General features: G+C 43.0%; 1 protein-coding gene across 2 annotated transcripts; it reads right to left on the bottom strand.

Moving 5' to 3' along the window:
* Window positions 1-11,341: 11,341 nt before the first annotated feature.
* Window positions 11,342-18,663, bottom strand: LOC115166948 (aromatase). 2 transcript variants are annotated; one of them, XM_029720916.1, is made up of 10 exons: window positions 18,300-18,663; window positions 17,152-17,211; window positions 16,966-17,056; window positions 16,488-16,642; window positions 16,044-16,223; window positions 15,645-15,759; window positions 13,262-13,373; window positions 12,742-12,904; window positions 12,089-12,330; window positions 11,342-11,976 (listed from the first exon to the last, which is right to left on the bottom strand). In XM_029720916.1, the coding sequence occupies exons 1-10, from the start codon at window positions 18,499-18,501 to the stop codon at window positions 11,728-11,730; spliced, it is 1,569 nt and encodes a 522-aa protein (XP_029576776.1). In that variant the 5' UTR covers window positions 18,502-18,663; the 3' UTR covers window positions 11,342-11,727. The 2 variants fall into 2 exon arrangements, with proteins under 2 accessions (XP_029576776.1, XP_029576777.1); XM_029720917.1 differs by having other exon boundaries at window positions 11,342-11,955.
* Between the last annotated feature and the right edge of the window lie 881 nt (window positions 18,664-19,544).

Raw genomic sequence — 19,544 nt, 5'->3', positions numbered from 1 at the left:
AGAAAGTCAGCAAAGGAAACCCCAGTGTAACTTAACCAAAGAAAGGAAAAATAGCAAGCAACAAGGGCGGCGTTATCATAAGTAAAAAATCATAGCATTTTATTTTTTTGCATCAATTTACAATTAATTTGTTCTCGTAATTCAAAATAATTTCCTTGCAATATTTTTGGGGGCTCTCAAAACTTCTGGGTTTATGTTTTGCTTTCAATAATATTATTTTGTTTGCAATACGAAGAATTTGTTCTCAACGTAAGACGTTTTGCTTGATATTAATGTCACAAAAGAGTACTCCATAAATGTAGGTCAAAAGCAGAAAAGTGCCCCCCTTTATGGCCCCAGGACCAGTATTGGGAAACACTGTAAAGTAACCTCTATAGTCTTCACCTTTTCTTACCCTGGTCCTGGTACTGTAGTAAACTATAGTGAAACTGTCTTGTGCCGGTTTCCCAGACCGAGATTTAGCCAACTACAGAAAAAAACGTCCCCATTGAGCATGCTTTTAAGTCCAGGTCTAATCTGGGTCCTGGAAACTCGCCAACTATGTTCTGATACACAGTCAGCTCTCCTGACTGTTAGGACTGGCTGTGTGCAGGTGGTTTCAATTAGGGAAGGAAACACAGTCAAACACCCTGGCTGAAGTTCTCCTGTGGTGTTACACACACACACACACACACACACACACACACACACACACACACACACACACACACACACACACACACACACACACACACACACACACACAGAGAGAGAGAGAGACACACAGAGAGATACACCCACACACACACACACACACACAGAGAGAGAGACACACAGAGAGATACACCCACACACACATGCACGGCATGGCACGCACGCTCACACACACTCCAGGAATCAGCCACTCCATCATGCTGGTTACGTCGTTGCGGGAGGTAGGAACTCTCAGTGGTGGGAACCCTCATTAGTGGTCTGAGAGGGAGTCAGGACAACAGATGCTGAGGGGACGCTGTGGCTTCTGCTCTTGAGTGACCTCTTCTCACCCCTGCTCTCTCTCCTTTCCTCTCCTCCCTCTCCTCTTATCACTCTCCTCATTTCTCCTCTCTTCCCTCTCCTTTCATATCCTCTCCTCCCATCTCCTATCCTCTCTTTACTCCTCCCTCTCCTCACACCCCACTTCTCCTCTCATCTCCTCCCTCTTCCTCATCTCCTCTGATCTCCTCTCCTACCCGACTCTCTTCTTTCCCTCTCCCTCTCTCAGTCCTACTCTGCATTGCAGATTCATCTCTGCCATTTCATGTGGAACCTTTGTTAGCATGTCCCTTGTGTCATGCTGTCCAGCAGTGCTGATTTAAATGCTGCACCGACGAAGGTTGATTCAGAGCTCCCGCTGCTGTTAACCTGCTGTTAATATTTAATAGAGTTAAACCATGAAACATTCATTACATCATAGTGTAGTAGGACTTCAGCCAGAGACCACAGCCTCTCACCTAGCTGGCATGACACAGAGTTATTTACATCTCTATGGACAGGATGGAGGCAGGGAAGAGAGGAGGAGAGGGAGAGACAGAGAAAGAAAGGGGGAGGGGGCTCTGGAGTAGTGAAAAGTAGTACACATATGAACAGAGTTACATAAACACAGCAGACACACACTCCCTCGTCCCTTCTCAGATCAATGTTGTCCTGATGATTCACAACATACAGAGAGCTAATTCTACCTGCTGAGCTGTTTCTACCAACTGTTATTTTTCATCTCCTTTCAGGCCTCATTGATTGTCATAGAAACACATTTCTGCATGCCACGTGTTCTTCTATTCACTAATGTTTGAGCATCATATTGAAGGTATCAGTCTGGAGTAGTAGGGGCTGTCCAGCGTGGTGAGAGATGATTTCATAACTCAATTTCAACCTTCATCTGTTTGGCTGTTTGTAGAAACATATCAGAATATTTACCCTGAAAGGAAACAGAGGTACACTATTCCTTAGAGATCTCAACGCTGTGTGTGTGTGATGATGTGTACCAGAAGTCAGTAGAAGGACATCCAGTATGTGACTCTGGTCATCCTTCACTTACTACTATTCTACTACAACAGGTGGTTCATCAGGACAGGGTTCATCAGGACAGGGTTCATCAGGACAGGGTTCAGAAAGGACAGGGTTCATCAGGACAGGGTTCATCAGGACAGGGTTCAGAAAGGACAGGGTTCATCAGGACAGGGTTCATCAGGACAGGGTTCATCAGGACAGGGTTCATCAGGACAGGGTTAATCAGGACAGGGTTCATCAGGACAGGGTTCAGAAAGGACAGGGTTCATCAGGACAGGGTTAATCAGGACAGGGTTAATCAGGACAGGGTTCATCAGGACAGGGTTCAGAAAGGACAGGGTTCATCAGGACAGGGTTCATCAGGACAGGGTTCATCAGGACAGGGTTAATCAGGACAGGGTTCATCAGGACAGGGTTCAGAAAGGACAGGGTTCATCAGGACAGGGTTCATCAGGACAGGGTTCATCAGGACAGGGTTCAGAAAGGACAGGGTTCATCAGGACAGGGTTCAGAAAGGACAGGGTTCATCAGGACAGGGTTCATCAGGACAGGGTTCATCAGGACAGAGTTCAGAAAGGACAGGGTTCAGAAAGGACAGGGTTCATCAGGACAGGGTTCATCAGGACAGGGTTCAGAAAGGACAGGGTTCATCAGGACAGGGTTCATCAGGACAGGGTTCAGAAAGGACAGGGTTCATCAGGACAGGGTTCATCAGGACAGGGTTCATCAGGACAGGGTTCAGAAAGGACAGGGTTCATCAGGACAGGGTTCAGAAAGGACAGGGTTCATCAGGACAGGGTTCATCAGGACAGGGTTCATCAGGACAGAGTTCAGAAAGGACAGGGTTCAGAAAGGACAGGGTTCATCAGGACAGGGTTCAGAAAGGACTGGCTTCTCCCCATGTTTCATTCCTCATCTAGACCTGTTGTGTTGTGCTGGGAAACAGGCTCAGAGATCTGGTGTATAGTGATCCTGTCACAGTAATCAGGATACAGCTGTATCAGCCCAGATTGACTCTTCTGTTTACAAACATCTGTCATTATCAATACAGATGACTGGAGAGGAGATCCTTTCTGACCGCAGGAGGCTATTTAGTGATCAGATTCATTGATTATGTTTCATTTCTGGTGTTATGAGATGGGATCTAATGCTGCATGTGGACATGTCCTCAGTGTGGGTGTACAATCCTCAAAATGAAGAATGAACTGCATGTGTGGTTTTTAGATGGTCTTAGTCCCCCCCTGGTGGTTATTGGTAGGTATCACAGATTGAAATGGACAAACGCATTCTACATTTATTCTAAAGTTTATTTTAAAGCAGTGTTCTGCCCTCACAATATGTAACATATGTAACAATATGTAACATATACAAAGCGTGACAGACAGGAGACAGCTAACAGTTACAGTAAAGAAGACCAGGAGGCAGGAGTTCAGTTTAGGTTTCTTTAGTGAATGATATGTAGTAAAACTGCAAACAGAAAGTAGACAATATTGTATCACGTTGTTCTGCATGCATTCACATCACACAAACACAAAGGCATACACATAATGAATACAGCAATCAATAGCATGACTCCATGCATTCCAAACCACCATTAGGGCCTTGTCATGTGTTGCTGTATCCTCACTGGACATGCATCATAATGTTGTCATGGTAGCCTATATAACTCCAGGGCAGCCAGACAGAATGGTGGTGGACATGATGTACTAGAAGCACCTTGGAGCAGAGCTCAAACCAAAGGACATACAACTGCACCGGAACAACCCAATGTATCACCAACACAGTTAGCCAGCCCAGCAGGAAGTCATGTTGGATTCAGGCAGCCATATGGGATTATCAATTAACCAAAGATTAAGGTGTCAAACTAAATTCCTGGAGAGACCTGTCTGCTGGTTTTTATTACTTCCTTTCAATTAATGTCCAATGAAGACCTAGACAACCAGCTGAGGGGAGTTCCTAACTAATCAATGAAGACCTAGACAACCAGTTGAGGGGAGTTCCTAACTAATCAAGGAAGACCTAGACAACCAACTGAGGGGAGTTCCTAACTAATCAATGAAGACCTAGACAACCAGTTGAGGGGAGTTCCTAACTAATCAAGGAAGACCTAGACAACCAACTGAGGGGAGTTCCTAACTAATCAAGGAAGACCTAGACAACCAACTGAGGGGAGTTCCTAACTAATCAAGGAAGACCTAGACAACCAACTGAGGGGAGTTCCTAACTAATCAATGAAGACCTAGACAACCAGTTGAGGGGAGTTCCTAACTAATCAATGAAGACCTAGACAACCAGTTGAGGGGAGTTCCTAACTAATCAAGGAAGACCTAGACAACCAACTGAGGGGAGTTCCTAACTAATCAATGAAGACCTAGACAACCAACTGAGGGGAGTTCCTAACTAATCAATGAAGACCTAGACAACCAGTTGAGGGGAGTTCCTAACTAATCAATGAAGACCTAGACAACCAGTTGAGGGGAGTTCCTAACTAATCAATGAAGACCTAGACAACCAACTGAGGGGAGTTCCTAACTAATCAAGGAAGACCTAGACAACCAGTTGAGGGGAGTTCCTAACTAATCAATGAAGACCTAGACAACCAGTTGAGGGGAGTTCCTAACTAATCAATGAAGACCTAGACAACCAGTTGAGGGGAGTTCCTAACTAATCAAGGAAGACCTAGACAACCAACTGAGGGGAGTTCCTAACTAATCAAGGAAGACCTAGACAACCAACTGAGGGGAGTTCCTAACTAATCAATGAAGACCTAGACAACCAACTGAGGGGAGTTCCTAACTAATCAATGAAGACCTAGACAACCAGTTGAGGGGAGTTCCTAACTAATCAAGGAAGACCTAGACAACCAACTGAGGGGAGTTCCTAACTAATCAAGGAAGACCTAGACAACCAGTTGAGGGGAGTTCCTAACTAATCAAGGAAGACCTGGACAACCAGTTGAGGGAAGTTCCTAACTAATCAATGAAGACCTAGACAACCATTTGAGGGGAGTTCCTAACTAATCGATTACTTTAATTGATCAATCAATACAAGGGAGGTGTGAAAACCTGCAGACACTCTGCACTCAAGGACTGGAGTTCAACACGTTGGCATGACTCTCCTGTGAGGATCCAAAGATTAGGTTACAATGGATCAACGTCTACCAGATCCCTCTCACCCACAGAGGGGAGAAGGGATTGATGCGGGGGTTTTATGACACCCAGTCGTAAATTGTATGCAGCAGAGAACTCTTTTTGGTCTTCAGTAGTGGTGATTGGAATCTCTTTGTTACAGAAACGTTTTGCTGCCCAAAAACTCTAATCTCCAAAAGTGAACACTTGGACAATATTTTTAACATCCGAATGTGGGGAATGATGAGAGATGGAATATGGGAAATGAATGTCTATTTTGTGATGTCATTAAAAATGGTATAAAAACGTTATAATGAAAATATTGTAACTTGAAGAGTTTTCACACTTTGTATGTCAGGTTTTCATCCTTGCTTGTCAGCATGATGGAAACACCCCCGTTTTACCAGAGTGTATGAAGGATGAGCTGAGAATTAACATAGCAGACCAGAAGGACTCAAGTTGCAGCTGAGGTCTCCATTGGTTACGACCCTGAAAATCAACACGAGGTGAAGACGACAAAGTAGCCTCTCTAACAATCAATGTTATGGCCGAGTAGCTGTTCTAAGTACTGTATCTAAGAAAGTGAATTTAAGTAGGACCATCCTGTTACTCTCTTCAAAACATAGTCGACTACACTGCTCTCATCACCCCACTGGGGATCATTGACATGGCTGATTAGCTGTCTTTAGAGGACCACTCCTCCAGAATGGGTGAAAGCAAACACCATCCTATTAGTTCTGCTTAAGACTACAGGACAAGGCATTGAAGCCACGGACAACTAAAAAGGGCATTGTGACCTCTTGTGGACAATCAGAGCCTTACACTTGAGCTCGGGAGAATGCCCAACAGAACCCTTTTCACAAAGGCCTGTGTCCAACAGAGATACACGACGAAGGAAGACATCAAACACGTAAATACATGAATTACTTCTTTACCCCAAATGGGTGGAGGTTCAGGGCAAAGTATTATGATTACTGTGAGTGTAGTTCCAAGTGTATAAGTTGTCTCTCTTTCTTTCTCCCTTTGTTCCTCTGTACTCTTCCCTCTTTTGATAAACAAGCAGTCATGTTGTCGTTAGTCCGCTAGGGATCTGTTTCCATCGTATTAAGTTTCTAATCAATAACCTATACCGTGTGCGTGTGTATCCTGTGTTATCATTTAGTTAGTTAGTAAATAAACAATTAAATCAATTTGTGTGGTACGGAATGATCAGTAAAGCTGGGGTTTGTAGATGCAAGAAGTATGTGATGTTCAGATTATGAGACTGCTATGAGGTACTGATTAATAAATTACTTATCAATATATTTCTTATATATCTTCTAGAGTTTCATTTGGGAGATTGCAACTCGTTAAACAATTTATTCCATGATGCCCCAAATCCTTATGAGTTCATTGTTACATGACTAATTTATTTTATTTACCTGTTTAAAAATAAATGCAAGACAAAATAAAAGACAAGTGTTTATGTAGTTTACTTAAAGAACATTTTAACGACATTAATAATTAGTGCAGATCATCAGTGAAGAAGAGAACAGTAATGTTATGAGAAAAGTCTCTGCATGTTGCTAGTGCTGTACAGTCAGAAAAAGAGACATAGAAAAACCAGGGACACACTGGGAAAAGAAAAGCTACTTCATTCAACCATTTTCTTTTCAACCATAGTTAATCCCTCAATGGAATGGATGCACAGACTGGATGATAAAATGTTGTACTCAGTAAGTGAAGCTGTCCAACGTTGCATGAATTACAAATAAATCTCCCCACAATCAGGGGCGAAAATCTGATATCAACTTTGGAGGGGACAATTACATGAACTTTTCTCAAGAGCAATTCTTGAGGGGGACACCAAAAGTAGTGCTGTAACACATAGCCTACATTGTAATATGGTAAATGTATATTGAGGAACAAAAAAAAAGGTGTTTGCCGTACTCCAAACTACCAGTACCCAAAACTACACAACTAATCACAACAGCAATACCATTGCCTTTAACAAATCTTAGTTCAGTCACCAGTTTAAGTTGAGAGTGGGGGTATCCATGGTATTTTCCAATTATGTTCCTATTTTACAAGTCAAAAAAATTGAGAACCTTTCATAATGTTGCCAAACAAAGACTCAACAAACTTACCTGAGACTCCCTGTCTCTGCCAGTCGGTCCCTGCATATCTGTCCCCAACTCTGCTGTCTGTGTGCCATCTGTTGCCTGCTCTGCCTAATGACATCATTGTGAAACATTTCCATTAGAATTTCATTTCTTTCTTATGAACATTTTATCAATTAGTCTTTGAGATATTAGGCTACTAGGGTCCTTACTATGCGTTTTGGTGTATTGAAAAATACTCTGATGTCCATCTTTTATTTTTCTGCCATTTTTCTACCTGGCTGGCTGGCTGGCTACACACACACAGTGTGTAGGTTATTTACAGTAGGAGATGGGCTTCTATCATTCTATTTGGGCTTCGATCTAAAAGGTAGCTAGCAAATGTGAAACGGATTAAAATGACAAGAGTTGACAGCTGTATGAGTTCACCATTTACACATCATATGCTGCAACCTTTTGTAATTTTAATAGTTTGTTTCATATTGGCTGGCTTCCAACAATAGCTGAATTTGCAAAGCTAGCGAGCACCAATTCAGTTTCAGTGGTGTTTGCTATAATCTTTGCTACCCGGGTTAAATAAAGGTGAAATAAAATAAATAAATAAAAGTTCCCTTGCGACAATTTAGCTTTTGCAACGAGACCATTAAATATATTTAAGACAATGGTAGAAGAGAGTGTAGTTCTGTTCAGTTTGGACTTCAGTTTATCGCTAACCTTATCACAGGGACTTCGAAGCACTAACTTACATCATCTGCGTGCTGATCTTGGAATAAATTGACGATAGCAAAGATTCCATCTTTGACGACGCCACATAAATGGAATAGGTACTAGCTAGCTCTGCATATTCAGCTAGTGTGTGTGCGCGATTGACTAGATTAACCTCACGTCAGTTACGTTCATTGAGTGCCTTTCAGACAGTAGATACGACCCCTCTGTTACCTTGCCAACTAAGGAACTGGCAGTGGATCAAACCATTGTGAGGCAAAGGGTGGGGGAGTCGCAATCTTTTGAAACTTATAAACGTGCTATTAAGTGTCTATAATCAGCACAATTGCTTTCATTGCGTATTATTAATATTATTTAAATTACATAGTTATGTTTCAGTGATATATTGGGGGGGGAGAAATCATATTTTTCCCAGGATGGGTGGGTCGTGTCCCCCCCGGGATTTCCGCCCCTGCCCACAATATAATGTTAGTACAGAGAGTATAGACAACATATCTGGATCAGTCATATAAAGGACAGTACATACATAGTCTATATGACAAATCAATGTCCCCTGAATATCCTCCAACTAAAGAGAAGACTTCAACCTGCATCCCAGAGTCTTATGAAGCAGACAGAGAGTACTCAGCACATCATAATATGGCTTGTTTCTATTCACACGTTGTTCAAACAGGATTAGCAGACAGATGTGGTGCAGACACCAGCCACTAGAGGGAGGTACAGCACTGGTGTGTGATTATAGAACTACATCAACTAGGCCACAACATCACACACTAAACTTCCTCAGGAAACACCTAACTGAAACAGTCATCATTTCTAACTTGCAATAAATCTTCCAACCAATACAAATTACTTTATTACGAGCTTGTAACTGTCTTATACATCTCAATAATATATATAAAAAATCTCTAAATGAAATAATCAAATTACAATTACACAAGAGGTGAAAGATATGATGAACAAAGAGCTAAATACAAATGTATTTGTTAAAAAGTATGATGCAACAATGTATCTAAACTTGTCTGCTCTTTGTGTGACTGACCACCTCACTACTCAAGTGTTCTTATGATGCCTGGAAATCTATTTCAGCTCCTATATCAGAAGGCCTGTATCTGTTCCATAAGTTTCAAACATCGGATAGATCTTCTCTCCCTCAGTGAGACTAAGTCAGCGTACGTGTAGATGTGATCCCTGGACTCAGCGTTGTAGAAGGAGACCCACTTCTCATCCACAGACCATCCCTCTGCAGACGTCGCTGGTCTTCTCCAGGTCAGACTGACTGAGTTTCTGCCTGCTGACTAGACTACTGGACACCCAGGCCCAGACCCTGTCCCAATCTCTGTCATAGTGATGTCACTGAACTCACTCTCTCCTGCCCTGTCCTGTCCTCTGCTCTGTGTTTGATCTGGTACTGTGTATCTCTCTCCAGACCTGATATCACACAGACTTCTCCACTATCTCTGGTCTCCATGTTTCTCCACTTCTCCTCATAAGGAAAGAACAGGTCAGTTCTGACAGGTCTGTACTCCACTCTGAACCTGTCAGTGTGTCCAGTCTTTGACGGGGGTAAGATCAGAGTCACACTGCTCTGCTGTGTGTCCGTTACCTGAACAGTGTCAGGCTTTGACACAAGTAAGAGTTCACTAACCTGCCTCCCTGGTAAAGACAGATGGAGGCTCCAGGAGCGGAATCATCTGGAATGGAGTTTCTTGTTGGTGTTTTTAAACTCCAGAAAAGCTCTGCTTCTAGTCTTTGTGACTCTCTCATTGTTCTCCTCAGACTTGAACCAAGTCTGAGTGTGCTGGTATGGGTGGTCAGGCCTGGTCTGTGTGTCTGTCTGTAGGGAGACAACATACTGCTCCAGCACAGGGGCAAAGACTTTCTTCTGTTAGTCGATCATGACTCATACTTCTGGGAGGTTGACCTCCTCCACAACCTCTCAGCAGAGACGACAACCAACGTTGCAAGGCTCAGTTTGCCCGCTATGGCCAGCCAGATAATGGACCCCAATTCTTCTGCTTTGAGTTCCGGACATTTGCTGCTGAATGGGAATTTGAGCCTGTCACCTCATCGCCACGACACCTAAAAGCTAATGGGAAGGTAGAGTCGGAAGTCAAAATCGTGAAGAACCTCTGCAGAAAAGCTGTGAGAGGCGAAGGATGCCTGGAAAGCGGTCCTGTAGTGGAGCAATACCCCAACGGAAGGCATAAATAGTAGCCGGGCCCAGCGCCTCATGGCACAGCGCTTAAAAGCAGCTCTACCAGTAGCCAACACTCTCCTGGAGCCCTGTGTGGTGACAGACGTGCTGGAGAAGCTTCATCACAGAAGACAGGTGTCCAAGTTCATCGATGACAAATCAGCAAAGGACTTACCTGAGCTCATGGTGGGTGAAGCGGTGCAGATGAAGCCATTACCAGGGGACCGGACGGGCCTCTGGAGACTCGGATCCTGTGTGCAGAAAGTTGCACACAGGGTCATGCTGACTGCAGGAATATCCAACAGAGCTGTTTAATGTTCATTTCTCTATTATAAGCCGCCCCCAACGACGTTTGAGAGAATTTGGCAGTATATCCAACCGGCCTCATAACCACAGACCACGTGTAACCACTCCAATGCAGGACCTTCTTCACCTGCAGGATCATCTTAGACCAGCCACACAGATAGATGATGAAACTGAGGAGTATTTCTGTCTGTAATAAAGCACTTTGTGGGGAAAAACTCATTCTGATTGGCTGGGCCTGGCTTCTCAGTGGGTAGTCCTGGCTCCCAAGTGGGTGGGCATATGCCCTCCCAGACCCACCCATGTCTGTGCCCCTGCCTAATGAATTAGGGCCTAATGAATTCATTTCAATTGGCTGATTTCCTCATATGAACTGTAACTCAGTAAAATCTTTGACATTTTTGCATGTTGCATTTATATTTTTGTTGGTTAGGGCTACCTACAGTATGTTTTATATAATACATGGAAATCTAACTAACCAAATCACTCATATTAAAGAAGCAAAAATGTTCAGGACAAATATGCAAAACTCCTCCACCTGTTGTTCTGTTCTCACTGAGACAGTAAGATGGAGGGCATACTCCTATACAGGAGACAAGGGGTTAAATTAGCATGCCTAAAGGTTGGTAATGATGAACAATAATACAAGGCTGTAAATGTCTCATGAGCTTAGTTCAACTGTCTAACATCATAACCCAAATTATAGCTTCATTGTTTAAAGTGTATAGCTTCAACATATGTTTTAAATAGCATGTTGATCTCATGGACAGTCAGTTATAACATCCATCGCTCCAAGGACATCTAATGAATAAACTGAACAGATTGAATATAACAATATATACCATTTATTTTCACTTCAGCGTCGTTTAGTTTGTGTGAATGTACAGTTCAGATTCTATAATTACAATGGTGTGTGAATCAACAAGCTTTTCTTATTACAGATATCATTGGTTATAAAGACATGTCCTCCTTGAACATAACTTATTATCATAGAAAACATCACAAAATAACTTGTAGTACAAAATAACAAACATACAAATATGAATAAAATACTAACATATTACATATATGGGAAGTAAGTATTAATTTAAGATTAGCCCTAAAATGCAATCTTTGTCCCAAATACCACCCTATTTCCTACATAGTGCACTACTTTTGAACAGAGCCCTGTGAGCCCTGGTAAAAAGTATTGCACTACATAGGGAATAGGTTGTCATTTGGGATGCAATACCAGTGTCTGAGCCCTGCTCTAAGACTGCTTCCTGGCTTGGTGTCGTGGGAGGAACTTCATGGTGTGAGGCTCCCCCTTCTCCTCCACGGGCTGCTGTGATAGGTTGTTGGTCTGTGGGAGGCGATCTAGGGTCAGGCCCTCATGAGGACACACAGAGTACCGTGACAACAGCGTAACCAGGATGGATTTCATCATCACCATGGCGATGTGCTTGCCAACACAGGATCGAGGACCGGACCCGAAAGGCTGGAAGAAACGATTAGGTATCTGAGAGTGCAAGAGACAGAGAGAGCGACAGAGAGAAATAAATAAATAAATATCTTTACACCTCAGGGTGCAGATGAATTTCTCCCTGTGATAGTCTTGATTATTCTCTTACATTTTTCTCAAAGTTGTCCAGACTGAACTCATTGGGCTTGAGGAAGAACTCTGATCTGTGCATGCGGCCCATGTTCAGAATGATGTTTGTCCCCTTCGGCACCCGGTAGCCACTGATGACATCATCAGACAGTGCCCGGCGCATGGTAAAGTCCACCACGGGATGGAACCTTAAGGACTCATTGATGAAGCTCTCTAGGACCCTTAAGTTCTGCAGGTCAGAATTGTGGAGCTCCCTTTCACCTACATTGAGAGAGGAGGGAGATGGTCTTCAAACTGCCACATATTCAATATAGCTACATGAACCCCTAAAATATCAAATGAGAGGGTTTAGTTCAATTGGAAAGTATTGTAGTTGTCTGGGTTTGATGGGTCCTGACCTATAGCTAGTAAAAAGAGTAAAGCTGCAGCAGGAGGTTCCTCACCTATAACAGTGTCTATCTCTTCTAGAAGCTGTAGCTCTATGTTAACAGATTGTGAAGGTTTGACCTATTATACATTTGAGTCATTTAGCAGACACTCGTATCCAGAACGACTTACAGGAGCAATTAGGATTAAGTACCTTGCTCAAAGACACAAAGACAGAATTTAACAGTGTTTATCTCTTCTAAAAGCTGTTGCTCTATGTTAACAGATTGTGAAGTGGGGACTCACCTATAGCAGTGTCTATCTCTTCTAGGAGCTGTAGTTCTACATCAGGGTTCTGTTTGAGCAGCAGCAGCATGAAGAACAGACTGATAGACAGAGTGTCTGGAGCTGCTATCACCATCTCCAATACACACTGCCTCACATTCTCAGCTGACAGCTCCCCGTGGCTCTGAAACACACAAGCTATGTTATTGTTATACATGCTTTAACATAAGAAAGTGGAAACAACCCGCAGAATAGAATACAATATTGTGCAGAGGACATGGGCTGGGGTCAGGGCCAGTGTTAGGATCAATTCAATTTCAATTCAGTCAATTCAGGAAGTAAACTGAAATTCTACAGTTACATAAATGTATATTGACTTAAATGAAATGGAATTGACCCCACCCCTGGTTAAGCCTGGATTTGGGACTTGCCTAATGCCTAGATCTTTGTCTCAGTGGGCTAAGGCAGTCTTTAAGTTGTGCAGACGACCTGTGCTTGGGTTAGTGTTGGGGATAGGGTAACGGCAAGGTCAGCGACTGACCTGTGCAAAGATGAGGTCTGCAGTGAAGTTGATGTGGTCCAGTTTGTCAGCTTCCTGTAGACCTCTTCTCTTCTGGTCGACCAGACTCTCTATAGCATCCTGCAGCTCCTGACTACAACACAGCAACAGAGTAATACATTAACAATAATACTTCAACTTTAATGTATTGCTGCATATATTTAAATAAACATTATTTGGTAGAATTGTATATGTATATTGTGTATTTGTCATCTGTGAAATGTGCTGTTAAGTGTTCATTGTTGTAACGAAGATGCTGGGAGTCGAGAAGCAGGTGCAGATGGTGAGTTTAATAAAACAATGAAAATGGAACAATACAAAACAGGAGTAGGGTCTTGACATGAAACACATAATGAATACTGCCTGGGGAATGAACCTAAGGGAGTGACAGATATAAGGGACGAATCAGTGAAGTGATGGAGTCACTCATAATGAAGCGACGTCGAGCGCCGGAGGCGGGCAGAGGGAGTAGACGTGACAATTATCTGAATGCCACAAGTGAAGGTCCTTCTAAGAAAAATAAAGTTATTCTATTCTAGGTCACACTTTATTTGTATAGTCTGGATAGTCCAGATACAGTTAAAGTCGGAAGTTTACATACACTTAGGTTGGAGTCATTAAAACTCGTCTTTCAACCACTCCACAAATTTCTTGTCAACAACCTTTAGTTTTGGCAAGTCGGTCAGGACATCTACTTTGTGCATGACACAAATAATTTTTCCAACAATTGTTTACAGAGATTATTTCACTTATAATTCACTGTATCACAATTCCAGTGGGTCAGAAGTTTACATACATTAAGTTGACTGTGCCTTTAAACAGCTTGGAAAATTATGTCATGGCTTTAGAAGCTTCTGATAGGCTAATTGACATCATTTGAGTCAATTGGAGGTGTACCTGTGGATGTATTTCAAGGCCTACCTTCAAACTCAGTTCCTCTTTGCTTGACATCATGGGAAAATCAAAAGAAATCAGCCAAGACCTCAGAAAAACATTTGTAGACCTCCACAAGTCTGTTTCATCCTTGGGAGCAATTTCCAAACACCTGAAGGTACCACGTTCATCTGTACAAACAATAGTATGCAAGTATAAACACCATGGGACCACGCAGCTGTCATACCGCTCAGGAAGGAGCGGTTCAGTCTCCTAGAGATGAACGTACTTTGGTGCAAAAAGTGCAAATCAATCCCAGAACAACAGCAAAGGCCCTTGTGAAGATGCTGGAGGAAACAGGAACAAAAGTATCTGTATCCACAGTAAAACGAGTCCTATATCGACATAACCTGAAAGGCCGCTCAGCAAGGAAGAAGCCACTGCTCCAAAACCGCCATAAAAAAGCCAGACTACGGTTTGCAAATGAACATGGGGACAAAGATTGTACTTTTTGGAGAAATGACCTCTGGTCTGATGAAACAAAAAATAGAACTGTTTGACCATAATGACCATCGTTATGTTTGGAGGAAAAAGGGGGAGGCTTGCAAGCCGAAGAACACCAACCCAACCGTGAAGCATGGGGGTGGCAGCATTATGTTGTGGGGTGCTTCGCTGCAGGAGGGACTGGTGCACTTCACAAAATAGATGGCATCGTGTGGGAGGAAAATTATGTGGATATATTGAAGCAACATCTCAAGACATCAGTCAGGAAGTTAAAGCTTGGTTGCAAATGGGTCATACAAATGGACAATGACCCCAAGCGTACTTCCACAGTTGTGGCAAAATGGCTTAAGGACAACCAAGTCAAGGTATTGGAGTGGCCATAACAAAGCCCTGACCTCAATCCTATAGAAAGTTTGTGGGCAGAACTGAAAAAGCGTGTGGGAGCAAGGAGGCCTACAAACCTGACTCAGTTACACCAGCTCTGTCAGGAGGAATGGGCCAAAATTCACCCAACTTATTGTGGGAAGCTTGTGGAAGGCTACCCGGAACGTTTGACCCAAGTTAAACAATTTAAAGGCAATGCTACCAAATACTAATTGAGTACTATTAATACTAATGTAAACTTCTGACCCACTGGGAATGTGATGAAAGAAATAAAAGTTGAAATAAATAATTATCTCCACTACTATTCTGACATTTCACATTCTTACGGTTAAGGGTTAGGTTCAGAAAAAGGCTTAGATTAGGGTTAGGGTTAAGTTTAGGGTTAGGATAAGGTACCAAAAAAGGTTCTTCAAAGGATTCTCGTATGGGGACAGCCTTCAGAACCCTTTTCGGTTCTAGATCACACCTTTTTTCTAAGTGTAGAGCATCTACAGATGGACTATCCAAGTGTTATCCTATTCTATATATAACCCTTAAAGTGTTAATATTAGATGTTCTGGATGCCTTGGTAATGACGCTAACTGTTTATAACTGGGTGACTTACGCTGCTCTCCTGTGTTTCTGCTGGATCCAGTCCAACTTGAAGTAGATATCTGGTTTGATCAGCACTGTCTGCCACGTGTCAAAGTACTTCTGAATCTTCTGTAGCAGCTCCTTCTCTAATAATATCAAATAAAATGTTATAAAGTGGAATAACTTCCCACTAGAAAAGGAAAGTCATGTTGAGTGCTTACATAAATGATGTTCAGATATACTGTTCAGGGTCTTGTGGTTCTATGGCTGTGAGTTACCAACTAGATATTGAAAAACCTGCTGACCTGAAGTCAAAATAAAGTTCCCTAAATGTATTTATGATTGTATATTATGTGCTTATAAAATGCAAATGTATTCAATTATATTGGGTAAAGTATTATTGAGTATAAAAGGATGTGGTGTGGCTCACCGTTGAGAGGCACCCCTAGGAACAGTCTGTTAGAGATGTCCACTACTGTACACCGTAGTAGACTCAGGACATCCACCTGTCCACCCATCAGTCCGTCCAGCCCCTGGAGAGCGTCCAGGTGTGTCTGGGTGGACGAGACACACACGTCTACAGTCCTCTGCAGCCCAGGCCCTGTCAGAGCTGGAACACACAGTGGAGATACAGCAGATATTACAACATATTGGACCATATCCTGTGAAGATATTGTCAATAACAGACTGGACACCTTTGTTTTTTCTAACTTCTCTATTAGTTTGTGTATATGAGAATAGTAATTCAATACAGCAACCTTCTAATGGTTTACCATTTAATATTTAGAATCAGTTATTATGATCAATTAAGTAGTGGTATTGTAATGCCATGCTTATCTTTTTCAATTGATTAAGTCATTGTCTAATCGGTCACCTTTAGCGAAGTAGGTGCGGGTCTTCTTCCATAGAGCCATGTTGCTGTTGAAGATGATGCCTCTCTCATCCATGCCAATACAGCTCAGACCCTGTTTACTGCCGAACCGAGAGGTGTAACGCCCCTGTCTCAGAACATGATGCACTGCAGAGGAACTGTACAGAGAGGGTGGGTACACTGGTATTCACTCTCCGAAGTCTACAAGTCTATGTAAATAAGTCTAAATGTGTATTATAACATATGTCATCTAGGCTACAAGTAATCTACAGGTGCTTTTGTGAAATAAAATTCAAACATCTCAATTAAGATATTTCAATTGATTATTGATTGATTGACTGACTGACTGTCTGCCTGACTGCTACTGACATCCTGACTGACTGACTGACTGACTGCCTGGTACTGACTGCCTGACTGACTGCCTGACTGACTGCCTGATTGACTGCCTGACTGACAGACTGCCTGAGTGCCTGCTACTGACCTGCTGAGTATGAGTGTCTCCTCTCCGTTGATCCAGACCCTGACGATGTCTCCATATTTACTGTTGTAATAGTTACTGGCTGTGCCAATACCTGTACATAGAACATGTATTCAATAAATTATTCCGATATACTATTTGTTATTGAAGCAGATTATAATTTGTTGTATTTCATGTTGTAGTAGTTACCTGTCCATATAAACCTGAGGTATGAGAGGAGAGGACCCACACCCAGACAGAAAAAAGGACCTGTCATAGCCAACACATAGAGAGAGAGAGAGAGAGAGAGAGAAGAGAGAGAAGAGAGAGAGAGAGAGAGAAGAGAGAGAGAGAGAGAGAGAGAGAGAGAGAAAGAGAGAAAGAGAGAGGAGAACAAGAGAGAAAGAGAGAGAGAGAGCGATAGAGGGAGAGTGGTCACATAAAATAACTTAACATAGCAAGGCGTTGCATAGCATAACATGGCATAGCATAACATAACATAGCATAGCATAACATGGCATAGCATAACATTACATAGAATAGCATAGCATAACACTACATAGCGTTACATATCAATACAATACATACGTTCACATAACATAGCATAACATCATAAATATGATATGTTAGTATTTAAAGGAGACAGCTGATGAAACCAGCCAATACAACAGACACAACATAGTAATGCAGTAGTACATAGTAGTAGTACATAGACAGCAGCCAATACTCTGTGGTCAGACTAGGGACAGGACTCAATCTGCAGCGCGTTGTAGAGCGCTGTCCACAATGCACCTTTCAAAGGCAATGTTCCTGCATTCACAAAGAATCACACAGGCAGCTAAACACAACACAGATCTCATCCTGTAATGTACACAGAACACACAGAACAGCAAAGTTGGTGGATAAATGAAGATGTCCCACTCAGGCTGTTTACTATTGAATGCTTTTTTCACAGTTCCGGTCTCACCGGGTTCTCCCGTAGGCACCAATGCTTTAGCAGCTGAGTCTGCTCATTGACTGTATATGAACCAGAACAAAATGAGGGAGTGGGATGTCTCACTTCCTCTTCCGTCTCTGAGCATAGATGAAGATATCATATGGATTAAGATAAGATCCCTGTATAGACTTGGACCAACAGTCCTGCTCTGGATGCAACATGTTCAATTAGAAGAATCACTTTAGCCCAAAATAAGATAATGAACTGTAACTGGACAAATCACTGTTGTAATTCACCTTGTTGTTATTATATAAGAATGATCCCTAGCAGACAGAGTATTGTAACTGACCTGGGACAGAGTTGTTGTTACTGTATTGTGACTGACCTGGGACAGAGTTGTTGTTACTGTATTGTGACTGACCTGGGACAGAGTTGTTGTCGGTGTGACGCCAGGTAGCCAGCAGCAGACAGAGGAGCAGGAGGAGGGACCCCGTTGCCAGGGAGACGCCCTCTGACCTGGTGGCTGTGGCGTTCCGTGACTCGGACACCAACAGGTCGGCTATGACGGTGTCCAAGCACACCGCCGCCATCACACGTCCACACACAGGCGACAACAGATCCATCACACACACATGGTAGACACACTGACGCAATGAAACACACACACACACACTCCACGACCAGCTGCTAAACTGACGAAACACTGTTGCTTCCGAGGTGATGAAAATGGTAAATCTCTCAAACAGACGGACGCGATACACACACACTCTTAAACTGAAGCAACAACCCAGACTCCCTGCTACCGGCTTCTCCTGATGGTCTGAGTTCTTGATCAGCTCTCACTGGTTCTCTTATAGGCAGCCGTGCCTGGTTACACGCCAGGTCAGGGTAAAGCAAAAGTCAAAACAAAAAGAGAGATTTTAAACAATTTCTGTGTAACCTTGTATCTTGGATCCCCGCCATCTCATAAGGACCTTGAGTAGGTAGATGGTGGTCGGGTTTCATAGCATGAACACATGTTGTGAGAGGAGTGTTCCACAGTCACTACATTAAAGACCCCTGACCTCTGTTAGTGCAGCTGGGGAATCACAACTCTCATTCCTCAAACATCAAAGAGAGGAGGAGAGGATGGACGTTGGGAGGGAGGAGAGGAGGGAGGTGAGAAAGGAGGAGAGGAGGGAGATGATAAGGGAAGTGAGGAGGGAGGAGAGAGGAGGTGAGAGGGAGGAGAGGAGGGGAGAGGAGAGGAGAGGAGAGAGGTAAGGTGAGGAGCGGAGGAGAGGAGAGGGGAGAGGTAAGGTGAGGAGCGGAGGGGAGGGAGCACCTGTGTTCTGTGTCTCAGAGAATCTGAAGAGGGAAGTTCTGTGTTATGGCAGTGTTATCTCTACTTGCCTTCATGCAGTCCTCCATCACTGCAGTCTACCTCTCTCAGTCCCCCTCCTCAACATGTTGTTAGCTTCTCTGTGATGTGTCACTGAAAGGCTAGACTTGTATCTGAGAGAGAGAGAGAGAGAGAGAGAGAGAGAGAGAGAGAGAGAGAGAGAGATGCACCTTGGTTGGAGTGCGGTAGTGAGTCTTTAACTGAATATTCAGATGTTGATCATGGTTGATTTCAAATCCCTGAGAAGCAACAGCAGATAAGGCAAGATATCTGAATCTGCCCAGG

Source organism: Salmo trutta, chromosome 29, assembly GCF_901001165.1.
Source record: "Salmo trutta chromosome 29, fSalTru1.1, whole genome shotgun sequence".
NCBI classification, from domain to species: domain Eukaryota; kingdom Metazoa; phylum Chordata; class Actinopteri; order Salmoniformes; family Salmonidae; genus Salmo; species Salmo trutta.
This window is presented reverse-complemented; position numbering and strand designations above follow the sequence as displayed.

Excerpts from the sequence above, each read along its gene's own strand:
- LOC115166948 (XM_029720916.1), bottom strand. The coding sequence starts at position 18,501 with ATGGATCTGTTGTCGCCTGTGTGTGGACGTGTGATGGCGGCGGTGTGC. Across the intron at positions 15,760-16,043 it reads CCTAGGGGTGCCTCTCAACG|AGAAGGAGCTGCTACAGAAG; the intron begins GTGAGCCACACC and ends TGATATTATTAG. Across the intron at positions 11,977-12,088 it reads TGGACAACTTTGAGAAAAAT|ATACCTAATCGTTTCTTCCA; the intron begins GTAAGAGAATAA and ends TTGCACTCTCAG.